The 17646-nt window shown below is 39.1% G+C and overlaps 1 protein-coding gene across 3 annotated transcripts in view; it reads left to right on the top strand.

Moving 5' to 3' along the window:
* Positions 1-14750, top strand: part of col22a1 (collagen, type XXII, alpha 1) — an 89428-nt gene extending 74678 nt beyond the window's left edge. For all 3 annotated transcript variants that reach the window (XM_035993219.1, XM_035993218.1, XM_035993220.1), the window contains 8 exons: positions 2841-2912; positions 3008-3043; positions 3468-3512; positions 7308-7487; positions 7973-8039; positions 8147-8329; positions 11740-11817; positions 11910-14750. In XM_035993219.1, the coding sequence (XP_035849112.1) occupies positions 2841-2912; positions 3008-3043; positions 3468-3512; positions 7308-7487; positions 7973-8039; positions 8147-8329; positions 11740-11817; positions 11910-12103 (855 nt within the window). In that variant the 3' untranslated portion in view covers positions 12104-14750. The remainder of the gene's footprint in view (positions 1-2840; positions 2913-3007; positions 3044-3467; positions 3513-7307; positions 7488-7972; positions 8040-8146; positions 8330-11739; positions 11818-11909) is intronic.
* Positions 14751-17646: the final 2896 nt, after the last annotated feature.

Below are 17646 nucleotides of genomic sequence, written 5' to 3'. Positions count from 1 at the left end.
GCATTTTAAGTGTTAATGTGCCAAAAAAATCATAAAAATGTAATAAAAAGAAATGTAGAGAAACAGAAATAATTGCCATGTTTACAGTAAAAACAGTTTTCTAAGAGTTATTTTTTTTTTCTCTCCAAAATCACATAGTTTAGACATTTCTATACATAGAAAATGACACCGAGGAATCCATTAACTGTACATTTTCATTCCACAAAATAATCTTACAACACAACAGGCTCTTGGATGACTCACAAATGATAGAAACTCAGAAACAATTCACTGCTATACCTCCATACAAACATAATTCATTGTTTCCCAGAGTGAACACGTTTAATAGAGAAGTGCTAAAAGAATAAATAAGGCAAATTAGGAAAAAGTAGCACTTTCAGGGCTAATAGAGCAAGCAGGGACTGTGCGTGGGATGTAAGTGAAGCGAGAGGAGGCTGTGAAGTATTTCTTGAAGAGATAAGCTGTCAGATTATGAAACTGTTGTCTTTGTTAGCCGGGTGGGAACATCACTTCCCTCTTAGTCTATATCCACAACATTCCACTTCCGTGATTGGTCCGTTGCTGCCGAAAAATTCAGCCGGATGGCACTCTATATGATGGCATGTCCGGCTGTCTGTCACCTTCCGCTTTCTTTGTGTTGGCATTCTAAACATAGGTGGATTTTTGAGGACTATGGTTATCAAAGAGCCCTCCCAGTCCTCCTAAAGCTTTTGGAGCCCTTGTACACAATGTACTCTCAGTGTGCTGAGCACACAGATGAGGTTAATTAAAGCCAGCGAGGGTTCAGTGATTACAGAGTTTACAGGGCGACACTGGTACTGGGCCTGGAGATGAAGAGGAAGCAGGGGTCTTCATCACAGATATATGTCAGGAAAATAAAATGTAGTAGACAGAGATGGCAGTGGTGGAATGTAACTAAGTACATGTACAGTCCTGTACTTAAGTACAAATGTTGAGGTACTTGTACTTTACTCGATTCTTTTCTTTTCATGCCACTTTCTACTTCTACTCCACTACATTTCAGAGAGAAATATTGTACTTTTTACAAATTAAGATGTTTGTACACTAAACACCTGTGCGATGTTTTATTATAAATTCGGTACCCAACACAAGTCCAGCTGAAATGATTAGACCATTAAACACACAACTGTTTGGATCGTTTCCAGTTTCAAAAACGTGAGGGTTTTTCTGCATTGAGTACTTTTACTTTTAATACTTTAAGTAAATTTTCCTGATGATACTAACATATTTTTACTTAAGTAACATTTTCAATGCAGGACGTTTACTTCCAACAGAGCATTTGTTTTACAGTGTGGCATTAGTACTTTTACTTCAGTAAAGGATCTGAGTACTTCTTCCACCACTGAGAGATAGTGAGACCTGCGGGTGAGGAGAATTTCTAATCTGACATCTTCCTATCATTCGCACACAAAACGTGTGAAATGGAATGAAGCGGCACACCGGCCCGTGGGCTGGTTTTCTTGGTGGGAGCACTAACTGTTGCTTAGTGGAGGGCAGACGATAACGCAGCCCGCTTTCAGAGAGGAGTGGATGGTATCAGTCAGCAGAGGCAGCAGATTGTCAGGAATATAGCCTGGAGGAGGGATTCGAGCAGGAGCCAGATGCACAGAGGTCGGGGGGAGGAGATGGAGAGGGATATCAGTGCAGGGAGAAAGTATTTAGAGACAGGATCAGATTGTTTCCATAAATTCTATCAGACGGCCAAATTTGCCACACACAGACAGAGAGAGAGAGAGAGAGAGAGAGAGAGAGAGAGAGAGAGAGAGAGAGAGAGAGAGAGAGAGAGAGAGAAGGGTGCACTGAGGGGAAAGAGGCAGAAGAGATAGTGTATCTATTCAAGAATATGAATGATTTTCTTTTTGTTCTTGATGATGGGGTTAAAAAATCTTTTTTATTTATTTAATAATTTCACAAAGAACCACATATAACACTGCACAGCAGTTGTTACATAGACTGACATAAATAAATAAAAATTGCCGAGGATAAAAACAAAAGTCCAAAGACTTATTTCCATTGTGCTCTTCTAGCCCATTGCAATTGGTATCAAGTTACATGGTTCAAATATTCATATTATCATGGTCATGGTTAAAAAAAATATGTTATTTTGTATATTTTGTTGGCAGCTAGACATACACAAATCCACATTAGCATCATGAATGGCAGTAGAAAGCAATTGAATGCAGAAAATGAAGCAAAATGTTATCAGACGACCACATTTGCCACACTGAGAGAGAGAGAGAGCACGGCGCACTGAGGGGAAAGAAGCAGAAGAGAGAGTGTATCTATTCAAGAATATAAAGTAGGGCTGGTAAATATGGAGAAAATCAGAATATCACGATATTCTTGACCATATACCTCAGGGTCGATGCTGCTGCGATATTGTAGGGATGACAATTTGTGCTCTCACAAAATATTTTCACAATGAAATTTTAGATCAATAATCATCAGTCATGTGGATATAGTGACTACGTGGGTTAAAGGCAAATAATGCAGCCTTTAAAACCAGGAAAAAGACAACATTTACCATTATTACAATATCCAAAAGTGGAAGTGAAAATATTCTCTCAATTCTGCAAGCATTAATGAATTCCTTCACTCTGTGGTTGCCCATAGCCATAACTAGTCGTCAGGCCCACATGCCCCCCTGTCAATATGAATTTTAATCTCTTCAAGCTTGCATCCCCCAGGGCACTGCTGCATGTTGATAAGAAGCGCAGCTAAATGTTAATCTCGCTGAATCCTCAGTAATGAGCGAGTTTTTTTTTTTTTTAGAATACAAGTACAGTACCATGTGATGGGATGTCTCTGTTGTCATACAGGGTCTTAGAGGAGACAAGGGAGAGGCCGGCAACCCAGGATTACCAGGCTTTAGTGGGCCTAAAGGCCCCGCGGTGAGTGGTACATTTGACTTATTTTTGATCCAAAGATTAATTGCAGCTCATATGTCCAGCTGTTGGGTAATATTTACTTTTATCTTGGTTTCCAGGGTCCACCCGGTCCAATTGGCCCAGAAGGAAAGCAGGTATAGGCACTTTATAAGACCATTGATGACAAATGTTATTTTATGCATACATATGTGTAGGTTATGGGTTATACTGTAGGTCTGCCAAGCAATTTGCACATTCAATAAGAAAAAAACAAAAAGCAGTTTTTATCCACTTATGCTACGCACCTGCACTTTACATGATAATGTGCAATGCGAGTAAATTATTTTACTAAATTATTTCACTATTTTACTATTGACTCTAGTTTTAATCTTTTTACCATCTTCACATTCTCTATCCATGTTCTTAGTTTAATGTGTGTGTGTGTGTGTGTGTGTGTGTGTTTAAGTTTGCACCACAGAGTAGCAATTTTAAGTTCATTGTATGTACTTACCATGACAATAAAAACAATTCTGATTCTGATTACTTGCTCACATCCACTGATTTGTGGTGTTTTTGTAGGGGATGCCAGGCAGAGTTGGTGATCGTGGCCTCAAAGGAGATAAGGTGTGTAGTAGAGATGCAAATGGTGCTTAAAGTGGGATCTGGCAGGTGGTTAAACACTCATTCTACCACCACTTTAAAGTTTCTTTCAATATTTAGCAGTTACTTTTGGGAATCCACATGAACCACATCGGCATTCATTTGATCCACTACACAGCACTTAAAGAACACTCGCCTGCTACTCCCTGAGTTTTCATTAAAACAAAATTATGATTATGACTGGTGTGGTAACTGCATGCCAAATTAATCAGAACACACAAGGCCAAATTGCCTCCTTAAGTTACGTACGGCCGCTTGCTAACAAGCATTTATAATTTCAGAGTCCGACGCAGCCAGTCCACATATAACACATGAGGGGCCCTATCTTGCACCTGGCGCAGCACAGCGCAGCGCAAAGCCAGACGCAAGTGTCTTTGCTAGTTTAAGACCGACGCAGTTGTCAATTTCCCGTCCAGCGCCCACGTCGTTTAAATAGCAAATGCACCTTCGCCCATCTTTGTGCCCATGAGCGTGCTGGTCTTACAGGGAGGTGTGTTCAGGTGAATTCTTGCCATATTGCTATCTTGAGGCAGCGGGAAGTGATCGTGCCATTGACCAACAAAAACCTGGTCAATAACGCAGCATTTCATTGTTATTTAAACAGCAAATTAGTAAAATGCGCCTAGGCTCGTGCACATCGCACGCACACTATGCTTATTACACACACACAGGGAAGCGCAGCAGCACACAAACATGCAAAAGATTACAAATAAAAATATTCTGGTGCAAATCCACCATCATAATAGCAATGTGCCAAGATACAAACGTGCCTGTCTTTTAAAGGGAATGGGAGATGACACTGATTGGTTTATTGCATTTTACGCCCAAAACACACCTATGAATTAATGAAGATACTAACCCTTTTGAACCATGCGCCTGGCGCACGGATCCTTTTTTCCACCATCAAACTAGCAAAAGTTGATTTGGACACGCCCTAAACGCACCTTCGCCATGAGCTTCATATCGTGCGCTTAGATTGTTAAAATAGGGCCCGAGGACTACATTCACTTCCAGTTAACTTCACGGAGAACAATGAGGGCAAAACAGCATCACCGATCTGTTTTAACCGAATATTCTCTGTCTAGCTCAGCTCAAAACACCGGATCTGCAGCATGTTACTGCCACACTGCCAATTAGATTCATTTCTAGTGTAGACAATCTGGTAAACACGTATAACGTAGACATTTTTTTCAAATGCCGCCACCCTAGCCATCTCACAAGCCCACTCCTGGATTGACGGCACCCCTTCATTCTTCCATCCCCTTAAAAGACTCTGTCTGGCTGTCATTCAGCTAGTCTGGACCCAGCTTCTTATGTGCTTATCCATCCCGCTTAGGATTGACCCATCTCCCACAACAAATAATCTTGGGCTGAATGAAACCTGGATCCCTGTAATCAGACGTAGGTTATCATGTATCCCGGTCCAAAATTGCTGGACCTTCTCACAGGACCATAGGACATTAAGTAATCTGTCTTACATTTCCAACAATTTGGTGTGTCTTTCAGACCAATTCCAAACAATCTGGACGGAGTCCAATAGAAGCGATGCATGCTCTTGAACTGAATGAGGCACACCCTGACATCGCGTGACATAGTTTTAATATTCTTACAGATTCTGTCCCACTCCTCATCATCATCCACAATACTCAGATCACTTTTAACCACTGGATGCAAATACAACTACATTATTCAGATATGAACAGATAATGTGCTCATAACAGAGCTGTTACCTGATTGACACCTCTGAGAGATGCTAATGAGTCATAACTTAAAATGGAAAAACACAGATATCATACACACACTGCTACATTCAGAAGTCAGATCTCTGATGTCCATCAAGGATAAATGTCCTTGACGGACTTTTATAAAACATATTAAAAAAAAGTTTCTTTTATAATTTTCTATCTTGGCTCATAATTCTCAGATTTAGACTTTAGAAAATATTTGAGTGGCATTTTCTTACGGTGGCCCTGAGAGCTCAACTCAAGTTAATGTGTGCAATTTGACAAAACACAAATAAATGAAGAAAACATCTTCACCAACCTGACCACACATCATTCCGAAAACAAATATGCAAGTGAGAAAATACAACCAAATACAAAAAGGGCCAGTAATTCTTTTATTAGATAGTGATAATGGAGAGATGACAGATGTTCCCTGGGCCGAATTCCAACCATTGCGGTTCATGGTCATGGCTTTACACCTAAGCCACGAAGGTTGCAATAAAACGCTGACTTTTTCTTAAGTATAGGAGTAATACAGTGCACCCAGGACCTGCTAGAGTAGTAGCCAAAGCTGCAGGACTTATCAGTTTTGCCAAAATGTAATCAAATATGCCATAGACTTAAAACACAGGGGTGTAGATTGTTCAGTATTTTCATCAACAACTTTTCCTAAATTTTTTCACCAGATTTTTACAGGCAGTGCAGCATGAAGCTAGCCTGGTGTCATCATACTCAGATTCTAGTCAGAATATGAGTCTGATACTGCTCCATTGGGCTGTGATTATGGGGCGTGTTTCAACTGAACCAGGAAAGAAAATGCCTCTGCACTCAATTGGATAGACCTACAACCAATCAGAGCAACGGAGACAGATGTCACAGAAGCTGCAAGTCAAAGGCAGGCTTCGACAGAGCAAAGGCAGAGGCGGACGTTTCCGTGTCGTGCGGACGGGTGTGGCAATGTGTATACATACGTGAATGCGGTTCTCGGTTCCTCTTTTAAAATTAATGCACTGTCGATATCTTCTATAACAGACGCGATGGCAGCCATCTTTGTTGTAAACAAATTCAACCCAAGCGCTCTTTGGTGACGTGGTTGATTACGTTACTGTTGATCATCTGTCCATCATCGTATAAAGCCCGCCTTGACAATTTGATTGGTCCGAACAGCTCTGGTTCGAGCATAGTTGCTCCACAACGGATCAAGTCCAGAACGAACTTCCTGACCTCAAATGTTGTGGACGGGGCTAATTTCGGCTGGCATCCAGGCTAGCATGAAGCTTGACCGATATGTTATTTTTACTTCTGGATCAGATATTGAAGCCTGGTACCTCGCCGACTTCACAGTCAGCGGTAAAATGACCTGAAGTTAGGGACCGTCTCAAAAATGAATGCAAAATGGCATAAAGAGCTTTTCAGATGTTTGTCAATAGCTTTCTCAATTATTACACAGACACCTCAGAGCGACTTTACATTCATCTGGTCTGGACGGAGGTCCAGAAAATCAAGCAATGTGTTTAATTCGGCCATTACTTTGGACTGACTTTCTTTTGTTTTTGATGGTGGGGTTCAACCAAGCTACAGTTATTTTCTTTTATTTTTTGCTTGGTTGGCTCAGTTGGAGGTATATGCCTCGACGCAGAGGTCCAGGATTCGAGTCCGACCTGTGACGATTTCCTGCATGTCTTCCCCCTCTCTCTCCCCCCTTTCTCACCTAGCTGTCCTTTCCATTAAAGGCGGAAATGCCCCCCCCCAAAAAAAAATACAAAGGCTTATTTCCGTTGTGGTCCTCTAACCCATTGCAGTTGGTATTTAGGTATATGGTTAAATCATCATTAAAATATTATTATTTTGTATATTGTGTTGGCAGCTAAATGTACACAAATATGAATTTGGAGTATTATTGGCAGTAGAAAGCAATTTAATGCAAAAAATGAAGCAATCTAGTCGACTAATAACACTTTGCAGAGAAAAAAACCTTATTATTGTTAATTTGAAGGTGCTTCAAGTCTGAATGTGCAATTGTCATCTAATCCAGGGAGACTCAGGTGTGAAGGGAGATAAAGGAATTTCAGGAGATCCAGGTATGCCTGGAAACCCTGGACCCCCCGGCAGAAAGGGCCACACAGGGATGATGGGCATGTCAGGACCACCAGGGGAAATGGGACCTCCCGGGGCACAAGGAGTCTCAGGAAACCCCGGTCTCCCAGGCCAAAGGGTGAGTCATAGTCCTGTAAGTAGGGCTGGGCAATATGTCGATTATTATATCGATATATGAGGCTAGATATCGTCTTTAGGATATCGTAATATTGTGATTTGACACAAGTGTCAAGTCTTTTCCTGGTTTTGAAGGCTGCATTACAGTAAAGTGATGTCATTTTCTGAACTCACCAGACTGCTCTAGATGTTCGAGATTTCCAGATTTGCCTTTACCCACTTAGTTATTATATTCATGGTACTGATGACTATCTATTAACAATCTCATTGTGTAATTATTTTGTGAAAGCACCAATAGTCAACCCATATTGCCGCAATATCGACATTGATGTATTTGGTCAAAAGTGTTGTGATATTTGATTTTCTCCATATCGCCCAGCTCTAACTGAAAGCTTTAATGTTGATGCCAGAGTAAAATATATACACAGATGATTTAAATTCAGGCATTAATAACTGAGTGAATGGGGAACATCTCTGTTTTCTCAGGGAGAGTCAGTATCACTGGAGCAGATGAGACGGCTCATCCAGGAGGAGCTGGCAAAGCAATTAGACGGTGAGGAGGCCATTTCTCTTAGTTTTTATGGTCTTTCCTGTCAGCCTCACTGAGATAACTTTAACAGCGTTACATGAGATTGAATTCACTTTATCTTTTGTGTCCAGCCAAAATGGCTTACCTCATGGCTCAGATCCAGCCAGCCCATGTGAAGAGTACAGCGGGACGTCCAGGACCTCCAGGCCCTCCAGGTAAGGACGGCAATTCCGGACGACCTGGCCCCCCTGGAGAGCCCGGTATGCCTGGACAGAATGGGGGAGAAGGACCCAGGGGACCCATGGGCCCTAAAGGTAAGACATAGACTCATAGCTGTGTGTGTGTGTGTGTGTGTGTGTGTGTGTGTGTGTGTGTGTGTATGGGTGGGTGTGCGCGTGTGCGTGTCTGTCTATGTGTTCTTTTTAAAGAGTTTGTTCCTTCACTATTTCTGCACTGCTTAGTTTTATGATTCATGATGTTTTCAAGATCATTTTGTGAAATATAATTCACTGCATTACAGGCTGACCTGAAACGACGTACATCAGCTAGTAGAGAAGAGAAAGAACATTTGTGCCCAAATTGTAATTATAAATTGGAAAGTAATCTCTTGAATTTTTAAAAAGACATCTGGGGGACGTTTTAAAGGAATAGTTGAATTTTCCTTTATTGGGATCCCCATTAGCTGCTAACAATGTAGCAGCTACTCTTCCTGGACTACACATAAAACAATCCCAATATGTACATACAAATTCCAAACATACAATTGTACATACATTTTAAAGAAGCCATATAGTGCAAGTAAAAGAATATCACTTTGTGTACATGTTTCGTAAATTATTGTCAAATAGAATAACATCACATTTATAGTCCATCATAGTTAGATTCAATAATGTTTAGTTATTGTTTGTGTTTTCTAAAACATAAAGGTTCTATGCGCAATTATCTCCTGAACGGGATCTTCATTGACTGACCCAGCAGAGGTGTTTTTCTTCTGCTGGGGAGTCTGGGGTTCCCGCTCTGGGATTATGGTTAGGCCTTATAAAGCTGGCCTTACTTGTGTGCCTCCACTGTGATAGTTGGTAAGCTATTCCACATTGTGATGGCTCTGAACATTACAGACCTGCACACTGCATCAGTCCGGGGTTTTATAGGAATCTTTTATTTGCTTTCGTGTGGAGAGCTGGATGAGGAAATTTATACCATTCTTATGTCTGTACATACATGTGAGGAGACCGTTAGCTTAGTTTAGCACGAAGGATGGAAACGTGAGGTGGGGGGGGGAGACGACTGCTAGCCTAAAGGCCTCTTTACAGTCGTTGTTCCCGACCTGTCGTGCGCCAATGTGACGTCAAAATACGTAGATCTCGCTGCCGCGTCAGGATTTTAAGTGAGACCAGAGGTCGTGCACCACTCTATTTTTTTCAGCGGCGCATGACAAAGCGGAAACAGGAAGCATGGACGAGTTCGAGGGCAACCGGATGCCAGGACTCTCAGAGTGACGGCAAGTCTCTCTTGTAAACTTACTGGGTTAAGATGAGTTCTTTTATATTGAAATGAAAGGCTTGATCCAACGAAGTAGGTCATCGAATCGTTGTGCAGACATTCTGAAGTATTCAAAGTGCTTCTCTTCTTCTCTTCGCCATTGTTTACCTTTTTCTTCTTCTTCTAGTCTGTAGAAATAGCAAAGTCGGTAGCCATTCCTCAGTTGCGCCAGACTGCAACTAGTGTCGCGACCACCACGCGCGAGTATAAACAGTTACGGCGCTTCCATGACGTCACACTGGCGTGCGACAGGTCGGCAGCGGCGAGTATACTGGACTCCTAACTCTAATGTAACAAAATCCCACTACCAGCACCGCTAAAGCTCACTAATGAACACATTATATGTTTTTTATTGTTTCCTAAAATCCTGTCGTGACTGTGAGGTTGCCAGGCAACCAGCAGAGACTCCAGGAAGTGGTCTGGGACATAACTCCCTGTAAAACCCCAATGTGTTGTTTTTACACTGAGGTTTTTGTACAGATTAAACAAACAAACCCTCTTTGTAATGCATCGCACCATTCTATGAAAAATAAATGGTATTCACCGTTCAAATTATTTTTACAGACTTGACAACACTCCTCTAAAGCTACAGAAGATATAAAACATCGGAGTTCAGCACTGTCCTTAACTGGTAGATTTGGGCTTCAACATAAAATCAATGGATGAGGGAATCCTTTAATCACTTTAAGACTTTTTCATCCTGAGATAGTGGAGAAAGGCTGTGCAGAGACTGCTATAAAAGCTTAAACACACAAAGGGACATGCCGGATAGTCCAAACAGTCCACCCATGTGTCATGTATTTCAACCTATAGTAAATGGTTTTTCAAATGTGTTGATTAGGGCTGTCAAAATGAATGTGATTATAACAAGTTAACGCAAATTCCTTTTAACGCCAACACAGTTAGTCTCGCAGCAGAGGAGGCTCTGGCTAGTCCACACAGCATTCAGGGAGAAAAACGTCCTCTGGTTTATTGGAATTTACTTTAAACCAATCACAATCGTCTAGGCGGTGCAAAGCGCCGGACGGAGCAACGGTGCCGCTGCAAAATAGCCTCGGGAAGGAACTTGTTTTGGTGGAACGTGTACGTTCAAAAGTTGTTTTAGTTGTGCAACAGAAAACTCAGATTGGACAGATAGTCTAGCTAGCTGTCTGGATTTACCCTGCAGAGATCTGAGGCGAAGTTAACCATAGTCCTCAGAAATTCACCGGTGTTTAACAACAACACAAAGAAAGTGGAAGGTAACGGACATCCGGCCGAAAAGAGTGACATCCGGAAGTTCCCGGAAGTGGAACGTCGAGGATATTGACTAACGGCCGATTAACGCACCCTCGTTCTGTGATTTGGGCCTCGGTTGCGCCGTAGTTTGCGAAATCAGGAAGCGTTGCCGCAGTAACGTTGTGGACGGCTAGCACAAACCCGCAAATCCAGGGTATCACCAACCCCGCCATCCACCATCTGGCATGCCATGGCGTTCTGAGTTACAGGCTTTATTACTTACATTTTGAACTAAAGCAATGATCATGAAAAAGCAGCTCAAGACCCAAAACAAACTTGAAAAAAAACAGAAATGGGTAAAGAAAAGGGTCTTTTGAATGGCAAGTTGGGTTTCAAAGCCCTTCCAAATGGTTCTCTCGACAAGAATAAAATTATTTGCATGTACTGTCGATTGATGTACATTTAGAATGGATAAAAAAAAAAAAACGTGTTAACTATGGACAATCATGCGATTAATCACAATGAAATATTTGAATCGATTGACAGGCCTAGTGTTGATTAATAAATATAACTGCTTAAAGGTGCTGTGGGTAGGATTGTGAAGATCCAGGACTTTGAACATCGACAACTTCTCAGTCCCTCTCCCCTTTCTGCTAAAGCCCAAAACGTTCTCCTAAGCCCCTCCCCCCACAAGGGAGAATGAATGCGTGTGCATGAGCAGTGATTGACATGCAGTTAGACACCCCCCCTGGCCCTGATTGGTGCATCTGAACAGGGAGTGGTGGATTTTTGCAAATCACACTACAGGCTGTAGATGGTGCCAGAGGAGCCGGATTTACCTGCTTCATATAGTTCTACTGGAACACAGTTTCAGCAAATATGACAGAAAGTTAGTTTTATAAATCTTACCTACTGCACCTTTTAAGGAATCACAGTGACTCTTTTGTTTCCCCGTTCCCACCAGGTGAGAAAGGAACAAGAGGAGAAAAGGGAGAACCTGGTATCGGCGAAAGAGGAGAGCAAGGACCCTCTGGCCCAATAGGTAACAACCACTCTCTTACTTACTGCATCCATTCCTATTGAGTCGGTTTCACCTAATCCGGAGCCCCTGATTGTTCCTCTTCCTACGTATAGGTCCTGCTGGTCTGCCCGGTTATGGTAAAGACGGAAGCCCGGGACAAGCCGGAGCCCAGGGAGAGCCAGGAAACCCCGGCCCCCACGGTCAGCCCGGACCTCCAGGCCCTGCTGGCCAATGTGACCCCACCCAGTGTGCCTACTACGCCAGCCTGGCACAGAGACCCCACACCAAAAATGTCAAGGGGACTTAAGATCCGAAAGCGACACACAAAGAGCTTGGAAGTCCAGCTGTATTTATGAACTTGGATCTGAATCAAGAACTTTTTAACATTGTCAAGATAACCTCAGTATGGAGGGCTGAAGCAATATGTGCTGCCGGTCAGATTCTTTGTTTTGTGTGGGTTTTTTTTTTTTTTGGTAAGAAGCTTGGGATGGATTAAGCACCGACGGGAATCTTTTTTCAGATCATACATTGGGTAATGAGGGCAGCTAAACAGTTTTTTTACTCACTCGCATGCTTCCTGTAAAATATATATAGGGAGATAAGAGGGATGATGCAACTCCTATCACTCCACCATTTTGCATCAATTAGCATTCACAGCCCACACTATCCTACGTCAAGCAAAAGATGTCAGTTACTGCTCACTGAATTGATCTTTTGCTGAGAGTCTATTGGTAATTACTCAGTCAGGGGGAATTATCTGTTTTATGGGGGGGGGGGGTTGTGTAGGAGGAGTGTTAATGAGTTAGTGTGTAGAGTAACGAATGACAGCTTGTATGCACTTCTTGCCTCCGCGCTGGTAAAATTACTTTTAGAAAAATAATCCCCCCCTTTTGTAAACATGTCTGATTTATTTAGACAGAAACAAAACAATATTTTATTCTGGGAATAAACTGGAGGCAGCAGATATTACCTTTCTGTCACAACTCGTAAATTAGAGCCTTTCCTTGGCAACGGTGTTTGAAGCCTTTTGGAGAAAAAAAATACCCGGAAGGCTTTCATTGTAACAGTTTATTTGCCAAAACAACAGTTTATTTGTCAAAAAGAATGCAACACAGAAAACACGCTATTAATCATTTTGTATACATTTGTATCATTTAAAGGTGGATATCTAATTTTGAAATGAAAGTCATTTGAATTTGCTTAAAAAAATCTGTCCAAAATAGTACATGACATGTATGTATAATTCCTACATACCGTGTATTGATTTGTTCCAAGCTCGCACACAGGATGCCTATTAAAGCTGAGTCTAAGAAGACAGAAGTCGAGACAGGAAGAAATGTCACTGTTAGGTTTGTGCTTTCATGTTTAATGAAGTTGCTCTGCTTTTTTTGGGGTATGCATAGACTTGAGCAGTGAACTGCTTTGAGGAGGTGGTATAATCGCAGCCTTTGTTCACCTTTCTTGAAAAGCTGCTTGTTTCGCAGCGCTTTCTCTAAATGTGTCACATCCTTTCTGTTCGGTTGAGGCTTATTAAGTGCCTACGCTGTGGCAGGGTCCGGGCAGCTCAAACCCTGCTCTGAAAACACACAGCTTTTCTTATTTGTCCCCTGGAACCTCAAAATTGGAGAGTTGCTTCCCTGCATCCTGATGACCAAACCATTGTGCTAACCATTTGATAGATGTTTCACCTTAGGTCCCTCATGGACTAATTACACCTCTTCCCAACCTCAGACCAGCTGGTCATCTAGAACTTTTCTAACAGCCTAAAGGTATCACATTTGTCTTCCTTTCAAAAACACGAAGAAACGCATCAATACAAACAAGAGCAAAAAGGGAAGTGGGGGGGGGGCAATTTTCAAGCACAGGATATAGAAATCTTATGAGAGCTTGCCAATACATAGAGTATGAGCTACAGGTCAAAGTTGATCACTATATGGGCCAGTCATACTTATCATCTCTTGCTCTGCTTACCTAGTAGAAGGCCATTCATGAAGAATGTAAAGGGGCTCTGACATAACTTAGTTTTGAAGATGTTGGTAAGGCAGAGTTTTTTTAGTTTGACCGACCACTCTCAGCTGCTCTGCAGGCACGAGTCATTTCATTTCTCGTGTTAAAGCAACGCTGTGTCATTTTACGAAAGAAGAAATAACACATTTTTCGTCTTACAAATCAAAAGTTGAATTCATAGGCCCCTAAAATGCACCCTTGCTAAATTCAGTACACTGAGGGGTTTTGTTGCTACAGCCTTACTTGGTCTGTTAAGACCATTAGCTTAGGGTGGCTAATATTAGCTAATTTTAGCACAAGGTTGAATTTAACATGTGTGGCCTCTGTTTGTCAAAAGTTCCATATAGTAACAATGTCACACAGGCTTTCTTAAAACTACACTTAGGTGGTGTAATTTTTGAAAATATTCAAATGTTTGTAGATTCAGTACATTATGCCTCCTTTCTTCAACGTTCAATTTACAATAGGTTCAGAATCAAATGTGGTCCTAATATATGTCCTAATGTGTGATTGGAATAAAAGACCTGCTCTGTCAATGATGGCATACCATTTAATATTAGCTGCTTCTTTGTCAGTGGTGTATTATTGAACAATCAAACAATATCAGTATTGCCCTTTTTGGTTTTGTAAATGTTTGTGTTATAGGGTGGGATAATAGGTTGCTGCACACAGCTTACATTTTTTTCAATGCATATAAGCAAAGCATCTTTCATTATTCAAATTAGCTGTTTGTGATAATTGATCGATTTTCTAAGTTATACTGCTAAATTATTCATGAGTTGAACCAACACAAGTGTGTTTTAACGCGTTGACTAAAATCTGTTTCCCCCCTTTTTTCCTGATGAATTGGTGCTAAGATATTTTATATTAGTAGCATATTGTAAGTATTGGAAAGACACATGTACTGTACTGTATAATAAAGACTGGAAAGGATTCATTTTATAATACATGCGTTGCTTTGTTTTTTGAATAGGCAATGTTTGTCTCACATTATTTGAAAGATCCTGCTCAGTTCATAAAAATTGGGTTTTAAGGAAATCTATTTTGCTCATTTTCTGTCAAATAAAAGTGTTGGATGTTCATATAAAACACGGCCATATCTTCAAATAATGCAGTACAAATTATGTAAAAGTAATCCCTGTGAGAACATTTTTTTTATTTGATTTTAGACCTATCTGAAAAATGGGCTTCTTTGGGCTCAAAGCTTCATCATTGCATTACATACAATCCTACAATTATCTACCTGATAACGTCTGAAACTAACACCTGAAAAAAAGCAATAATATAGCATGTCGAAAGAAGTCATAGTATAGTATGTCAAAAAAAATGATAAAACAGCCATAGCATAGTATGTAGAAAAAAAGTGATAAAAAAGCCATAGTAAAGTATGTCGAAAAAAGTGATAAAAACGCCATAGTATAGTATGTCAAAAACGTGATAACAGAGCCATAGTATAGTATGTTGAAAAAAGTGATAGTATTGTATGTCAAAAAAGTTGTAAAAAAGCCATAGTATATTATAGCAAAAAAAGTGATGAAAATGCCATAGTATAGAGTATCGAAAAAAGTGATAAAATAGCCATTATATAGTATGTCAAAAAAGTGATAAAAAAGCTATAGTATAGTATGTAGAAAAAAGTCATAGTATAGTATGTCGAAAAAAGTAATAAAAAAGACATTGTATATTATGTCAAAAAAAGATAAAAAAGCCATAGTACAGTATGTTGAAACAACTGATAAAAAAGCAATACTATAGTATGTCGAAAGAAGTAATAATATAGTCTGTCAAAAAAGTGATTAAAAAGCTATAGTATAGTATGTCGAAAAAAGTCATAGTATAGTATGTCAAAAAAAGTGATAAAAAAGCATTAGTATAGTACATGGAAAAAAAATCATAAAAAAGCGATAGTATAGTATGTCGAAAAAAGTGACAAAAAAGCATAGTATAGTATGTCGAAGGAAGTCATAGTAAATTATGTTGAAAAAAGTGATAAAAAAGCTAAAGTATAGTATGTCGAAAAAAGTGATAAAAAAGCCATAGTATAGTATGTCGAAGGAAGTCATAGAATAATATGTTGAAAAAAGTGATAAAAAAGCTATAGTATAGTTTGTTGAAAAAGTGATAAAAAAGCCATAGTATAGTATGTCGAAAAAAAGTGAGAAAAAAGCTAAATTATAGTATGTTGAAAAAAGTGATAAAAAAGCCATAGTGTACTATGGTGAAAAAAGTGATAAAAAAGCCATAGTATAGTATGTCGAAAAAGTGACAAAAAAACCATAGTATAGTATAGTATGTCGAAAAAAGTGATAAAAAAGCCATAGTATAGTATAGTATGTCGAAAAAAGTTATAAAAAAGCCATAGTATATTATGTCGAAGGAAGTCATAGTATAGTATGTTGAAAAAGGTGATAAAAAAAGCCATAGTATAGTATGTCGAAAAAAGTGATAAAAACACCATAGTATAGTATGTCGAAGGAAGTCATAGTATAGTATGTTGAAAAAGTTGATAAAAAAGCCAAAGTATAGTATGTCGAAGGAAGTCATAGTATAGTATGTTGAAAAAGGTGATAAAAAAAGCCATAGTATAGTATGTCGAAAAAAGTGATAAAAACGACATAGTATAGTATAGTATGTCGAAAAAAGTGATAAAAAAGCCATAGTATAGTATAGTATGTCGAAAAAAGTTATAAAAAAGCCATAGTATAGTATGTCGAAGGAAGTCATAGTATAGTATGTTGAAAAAGGTGATAAAAAAAGCCATAGTATAGTATGTCGAAAAAAGTGATAAAAAAACTAAAGTATAGTATGTCGAAAAAAGTGATAAAAAAACTAAAGTATAGTATGTCGAAAGAAGAGATAAAAAAGCCATAGTATAGTATGTCGAAAAAAGTGATAAAAAAGCCATAGTATAGTATAGTATGTCGAAAAAAGTTATTAAAAAGCCATAGTATAGTATGTCGAAGGAAGTCATAGTATAGTATGTTGAAAAAGGTGATAAAAAAAGCCATAGTATAGTATGTCGAAAAAAGTGATAAAAAAACTAAAGTATAGTATGTCGAAAAAAGTGATAAAAAAACTAAAGTATAGTATGTCGAAAGAAGAGATAAAAAAGCCATAGTATAGTATGTCGAAAAAAGTGATAAAAATGCCATAGTATAGTATGTCGAAAAAAGTGATAAAAAGCTATAGTATAATATGTTGAAAAAAGTGATCAAAAAGCCATAGTATAGTATGTCGACAAAAGTGATAAAAAAGCCATACTATAGTATGTCGAAAAAAGTGATAAAAAAACTAAAGTATAGTATGTCGAAAGAAGTGATAAAAAAGCCATAGTATATTATGTCGAAAAAAGTGATGAAAAAGACATAGTATAATATGTCGAAAGAAGTTATAAAAAAAGACCACAGTATAGTATGTCAAAAAAGTGATAAAAAAGCCATAGAATAGTATGTCAAAAAAGTGATAAAAAAGCCACAGTATAGTATTTCGAAAATAGCCATAGTATAGTATTTATGAAAAAAGACATCGAAAAAAATCAAGAAAAAGTAATAGTATAGTATGTCGATAAAAGTGATAAAAAAGCTATAGTATAGCATGTCGAAAAATTTGATAAAAAAGCCAAATTATAGTATGTTGACAATAGCCATAGTATAGAATGTTGAAAAAAAGCCATAGTATAGTACATCGAAAAAAAATCATAAAAAATCCATAGTATAGTATGTCGAAAAAAGTGATAAAAAAGCTATAGTATAGTATGTCGAAGGAAGTCATAGTATATTATGTTGAAAAAGGTGATAAAAAATAGCCACAGTATAGTATAGTATGTCTAAAAAAGTGATAAAA

This window comes from Sander lucioperca, chromosome 16 (genome assembly GCF_008315115.2).
Source record: "Sander lucioperca isolate FBNREF2018 chromosome 16, SLUC_FBN_1.2, whole genome shotgun sequence".
NCBI lineage: Eukaryota > Metazoa > Chordata > Actinopteri > Perciformes > Percidae > Sander > Sander lucioperca.
This window is presented reverse-complemented; position numbering and strand designations above follow the sequence as displayed.